At 53.8% G+C, this 6,000-nt stretch overlaps 1 protein-coding gene across 4 annotated transcripts in view; it reads left to right on the top strand.

Moving 5' to 3' along the window:
* LOC124031616 (cingulin-like protein 1) overlaps positions 1–6,000 on the top strand; it is a 55,018-nt gene that overhangs the window by 40,981 nt on the left and 8,037 nt on the right. For all 4 annotated transcript variants that reach the window (XM_046343093.1, XM_046343085.1, XM_046343111.1 and 1 more), the window contains exons 13-15: positions 1–49; positions 803–955; positions 5,210–5,299. The exon at positions 1–49 is cut by the window's left edge and continues 122 nt beyond it. In XM_046343093.1, coding sequence (XP_046199049.1) covers positions 1–49; positions 803–955; positions 5,210–5,299 — 292 coding nt within the window. The remainder of the gene's footprint in view (positions 50–802; positions 956–5,209; positions 5,300–6,000) is intronic.

Here is a 6,000-nt window from a genome sequence, read left to right as displayed (position 1 = left end):
ACTGGACCTGGAGAAATCACAACAGAATACCAGAAAACTGCAGGAAGAGGTGTGGTGGGACATTTTCCTGTATTGAGTCACCAATGGATGGATCATAGTCTGATTTTACTCTCTCTGTTTCTCTCTTTTTCTCTTTCTATCTCTGCCCCTCTTTTCTCTCTTTCTTTCTCTCTTTTTCTCTCTCTCTTTCTCCCTCGCTCTTTCTTTCTCTCTCTCTCTCATGCTTCAGAGAGAAGGAACTGAGCAGTGATTCTAGAGTTGAAAGGTTTATCAGGAGAGGAGACCGTAATGTAAAATGAAAGCTATTGAACAGTTATTTCATGTTTAATATGTTATGTGTGTGTTAGCTTAGCATATAGCATTCCCTACCTGGCTCTGTCTGGGCTATGAACCAGGCTCCTCCATGTCTCCAACACACGCGACTAATCCGCTTAGCATATAGCATTCTGGACCTGGCTCTGTCTGGGCTATGAACCAGGCTCCTCCATGTCTCCAACACACGCGACTAACCCGCTCGAAAACGTACGAGCCGATTTGAGCTATAGAAAACGAGTCCTATTTGATAGCTTCATCGGCGCCATTTCAAGCTAGCTGTGGAGTTCTTACTTGGAGTTCTTAACTCCGTTACGTGTGTGTGTGTGTGTGTGTGTGTGTGTGTGTGTGTGTGTGTGTGTGTGTGTGTGTGTGTGTGTGTGTGTGTGTGTGTGTGTGTGTGTGTGTGTGTGTGTGTGTGTGTGTGTGTGTGTGTGTGTGTGTGTGTGTGTGTGTGTGTGTGTGTGTGTGTGTGTGTGTGTTCGTTCAGCTACTTACCCTGGAGCAGGGTCTGGAGCGGAGTCGTAGGGAGTGGGAGGAGGACCAGCAGAGAGGCAGACAACTGGAGAGGAAGGTGGAGGACCTGGAGGAGAGGAACGCTCATGCCCAGGAGGACCACACCCGAGAGGTCAAACTCATTGAGGTACTGTTATTGTTATTGTTGTGTGTGTGGAGGAGAGGCACACACAACCAAACAAACTATTAAAAAACCTACCTTACACGCATCTGAGATGCATATAAAAAATATTGCATACGATATGGATCTCTTGCGATATGGATCTCTTGCGATATGGATCTCTTGCGATATGGATCTCTTGCGATATGGATCTGTGCAGACCTGTTTACACATCCATCATAGTAGCAGGACCAGTTCTGGAAAGGATCGTGTAAAATTTGTAAGTCGCTCTGGATAAGAGCGTCTGCTAAATGACTTAAATGTAAATGTACAAATAAACTATCAGTACAGTTGGCTTCCACACGACAGTGTAGGATTTTTCTGTGTTGTACCACAACCCCCCCATCCTCAGAGCATCCCCCCGTACCCTAAGGGCATCCCCCCCGTACCCTAAGGGCATCCCCCTGTACCCTAAGGGCATCCCCCCGTACCCTAAGGGCATCCCCCCGTACCCTAAGGGCATCCCCCGTACCCTAAGGGCATCCCCCCCTAAGGGCATCCCCCCCTAAGGGCATCCCCCCGTACCCTAAGGGCATCCCCCCGTACCCTAAGGGCATCCCCCCCCCTAAGGGCATCCCCCCGTACCCTAAGGGCATCCCCCGTACCCTAAGGGCACCCTAAGGGCATCCCCCGTACCCTAAGGGCATCCCCCCCCTAAGGGCATCCCCCCCTAAGGGCATCCCCCGTACCCTAAGGGCATCCCCCCGTACCCTAAGGGCATCCCCCCGTACCCTAAGGGCATCCCCCCGTACCCTAAGGGCATTTCCCCACCCGTACCCTAAGGGCATTTCCCCACCCGTACCCTAAGGGCATCCCCCGTACCCTAAGGGCATTCCCCCCCGCCCGTTCCCTCAGGGCATCCAACCCCCCGCCCGTACTGCAAGACAAAATACAATGTTGGACTGGATGTTTCCCACTCTGACTCGTTGACATGTTTACCTCTTCAAATCCCTCTATTTCCACCTGCACGTCCTTGTAACCACGGAGACTTACCGATAACTGCTGTTTGTGTTGCTGATGGCAAAACATGTTGTCACCTGCACCAGTGGCAGGTAGAATCCACAGACCAGTCTATACAAGTCATGTATAGAAAACAACACTAAATGGTTATAAGATATGTCTTGACAGTGTTATTATTTAACGAGGCAAGTCTGTTAAGAACAAATTCTTATTTACATATTATTTACATATGACAGCCTAGGAACAGTGGGTTAACTGGTCTAGGAACAGTGGGTTAACTGGTCTAGGAACAGTGGGTTAACTGGTCTAGGAACAGTGGGTTAACTGGTCTAGGAACAGTGGGTTAACTGGTCTAGGAACAGTGGGTTAACTGGTCTAGGAACAGTGGGTTAACTGGTCTAGGAACAGTGGGTTAACTGCCTTGTTCAGGGGGCAGAACAACAGATTTTTACCTTGTCAGCTCGGGGGATTCGATCTAGCAACCTTTCCGGGTCACTGGCCCAACGCTCTAACCACTAGGCTACCCTGCCGTCCCTCCACTCTAACCACTAGGCTACCTGCCGCCCCTCCACTCTAACCACTAGGCTACCTGCCGCCCCTCCACTCTAACCACTAGGCTACCTGCCGCCCCTCCACTCTAACCACTAGTCTACCTGCCGCCCCTCCACTCTAACCACTAGGCTACCTGCCGCCCCTCCACTCTAACCACTAGGCTACCTGCCGCCCCTCCACTCTAACCACTAGGCTACCTGCCGCCCCTCCACTCTAACCACTAGGATACCTGCCGCCCCTCCACTCTAACCACTAGGATACCTGCCGCCCCTCCACTCTAACCACTAGGCTACCCTGCCGCCCCTCCACTCTAACCACTAGGCTACCCTGCCGCCCCTCCACTCTAACCACTAGGCTACCCTGCCGCCCCTCCACTCTAACCACTAGGATACCTGCCGCCCCTCCACTCTAAACACTAGGCTACCTGCCGCCCCTCCACTCTAACCACTAGGCTACCTGCCGCCCCTCCACTCTAACCACTAGGATACCTGACGCCCCTCCACTCTAACCACTAGGCTACCTGCCGCCCCTCCACTCTAACCACTAGGCTACCTGCCGCCCCTCCACTCTAACCACAGGACCTGCAGGACTCTAACCACTAGGATATCAGATCCCCTCCACTCTAACCACAGGCTACCTGGCCCCTCCACTCTAACCACTAGGCTACCTGCCGCCCCTCCACTCTAAGCACAGGATACCTGACGCCCCTCCACTCTAACCACTAGATACCTGCAGGGGCCCTCCACTCTAACCACTAGGCTAACCCTAAAAACCCCTCCACTCTAACCATTTAGGCTACCCTGAGCCCTCCACTCTAACCACTAGGACCCTGTTGCCCCTGACTCTAACCACTAGGCTACCCTGAGCCCCTCTACTCTAACCACTAGGCTACCCTGCCGCCCCTCCACTCTAACCAAGGCTACCTGCCCCTCCCTCTAAAGGCTACCCTGCCGCCCCTCCCTCTAACCACTAGGCTACCTGCCCCTCCACTCTAACCACTAGGCTACCTGCCGCCCCAACACTCTAACCACTAGGCTACCCTGCCACCTCTACACTCTAACCACTAGGCTACCATGCCCCTCCACTCTAACCACTAGGCTACCTGTGCCCCTCCACTCTAACCACTAGGCTACCATCCGCCCCTCCACTCTAACCACTGGCTACCATCCACCCCTCCACTCTAACCACTAGGCTACCATCCGCCCCTCCACTCTAACCACTGGGGCTGTATGCCGCCCCCTCCACTCTAACCACTAGGCTACCTGCCGCCCCTCCACTCTAACCACTGGGGCTACCTGCCACCCCTCCCTCTAACCACTAGGCTACCTTCCGCCCCTCCACTCTAACCACTAGGCTACCTTCCGCCCCTCCACTCTAACCACTGGGCTGTTGGGCCCCTCCACTCTAACCACTAGGCTACCTGCTGCCCCTCCACTCTAACCACTAGGCTACCTGTGCCCCTCCACTCTAACCACTAGGCTACCTTCTGCCCCTCCACTCTAACCACTAGGCTACCTTCCGCCCCTCCACTCTAACCACTAGGCTACCTGCCGCCCCTCCACTCTAACCACTAGGCTGTTTCACCCCCACAGAACCACTAGGCTACCCTGCCACCCCTCCACTCTAACCACTGGGTGTGCCCCTCCACTCTAACCACTGGGCTACCTTGTGCCCCTCCACTCTAACCACTAGGCTACCCCCCCTCCACTCTAACCACTGGCTACCTCCCACCCCTCCACTCTAACCACTAGGCTACCTCCCACCCCTCCACTCTAACCACTAGGCTACCTTGTGCCCCTCCACTCTAACCACTAGGCTACCTGCCGCCCCTCCACTCTAACCACTAGGCTACCTGCCGCCCCTCCACTCTAACCACTAGTCTACCCTGCTGCCCCTCCACTCTAACCACTAGACTACCATCCGCCCCTCCACTCTAACCACTAGGCTACCTGCCGCCCCTCCACTCTAACCACTAGGCTACCTGTGCCCCTCCACTCTAACCACTGGGCTACCATATGCCCCTCCACTCTAACCACTAGGCTACCATCCGCCCCTCCACTCTAACCACTAGGCTACCATCCGCCCCTCCACTCTAACCACTAGGCTACCATCCGCCCCTCCACTCTAACCACTAGGCTACCATCCGCCCCTCCACTCTAACCACTAGGCTACCATCCGCCCCTCCACTCTAACCACTAGGCTACCATCCGCCCTCCACTCTAACCACTAGGCTACCATCCGCCCCTCCACTCTAACCACTAGGCTACCTTCCGCCCCTCCACTCTAACCACTAGGCTACCTGCCGCCCCTCCACTCTAACCACTAGGCTACCTTCCGCCCCTCCACTCTAACCACTAGGCTACCCTGCCACCCCTCCATTCTAACCACTAGGCTACCTGCCACCCCTCCACTCTAACCACTAGGCTACCATCCGCCCCTCCACTCTAACCACTAGGCTACCTTCCGCCCCTCCACTCTAACCACTAGGCTACCTGCCGCCCCTCCACTCTAACCACTAGGCTACCTGCCGCCCCTCCACTCTAACCACTAGGCTACCTGCCGCCCCTCCACTCTAACCGCTAGGCTACCTTCCGCCCCTCCACTCTAACCACTAGGCTACCATCCGCCCCTCCACTCTAACCACTAGGCTACCTTCCTCCCCATATTACACAGAACCACAGGTTATATATCCTGTGATTCCTATTTCAGGGTCAGATGAGCCAACTGGAGCAGGATCTGCAGGATGAGAGGAGCAGTACAGATCTCCTGATGAACAGAGTGGATCAAGGAAAACAACAGGCCAGTACTCAGAAACACACACACACAGAGACACAGAGAGTGACACACACACAAACACACACACAATAGATGGTGCCCAATCAGGGGCCTTCCCTCGCTAACGCCAGACATGAACCCATTTAAAAACAAATCAATATCACATTTAGGTCTGAGTTCTCAGACGTCTTCCAACAGTGAAAGTTGCTGAAATAAGAGGAAGGTCAGACTGAGATCCTTTGTTTCCAGTATTACAATCCTTCTGTCAACAACTGCCTCCCAACACACTTGTTTATGTTTGTGAAACGCTGATGCAGCTATAAATGCATTGTGTATGTTTGTGTGGGTGTGTATGTATGGGTGTGTGTGTATGTATGGGTGTGTGGGTTTGTGTGGGTTTGTGTGGCTATGTATGGGTTTGTGTGGGTGTGTGGGTGTGTATGTATGGGTGTGTATGGGTTTGTGTGGGTGTGTATGTATGGGTGTGTGGGTGTGTATGTGTGGGTTTGTGTGGGTGTGTATGTATGGGTGTGTGGGTATGGGTGTGTATGTATGGGTGTGTGGGTGTGTATGTGTGGGTGTGTATGTGTGGGTGTGTGGGTGTGTATGTATGGGTGTGTATGTATGGGTGTGTGGGTGTGTATGTATGGGTGTGTATGTGTGGGTGTGTATGGGTTTGTTTGTGTGGATGTGTGGGTGTGTGGGTGTGTATGTATGGGTGTATG

This window comes from Oncorhynchus gorbuscha, linkage group LG01, assembly GCF_021184085.1.
Source record: "Oncorhynchus gorbuscha isolate QuinsamMale2020 ecotype Even-year linkage group LG01, OgorEven_v1.0, whole genome shotgun sequence".
In the NCBI taxonomy this organism is placed as follows: Eukaryota; Metazoa; Chordata; class Actinopteri; order Salmoniformes; family Salmonidae; genus Oncorhynchus; species Oncorhynchus gorbuscha.
This window is presented reverse-complemented; position numbering and strand designations above follow the sequence as displayed.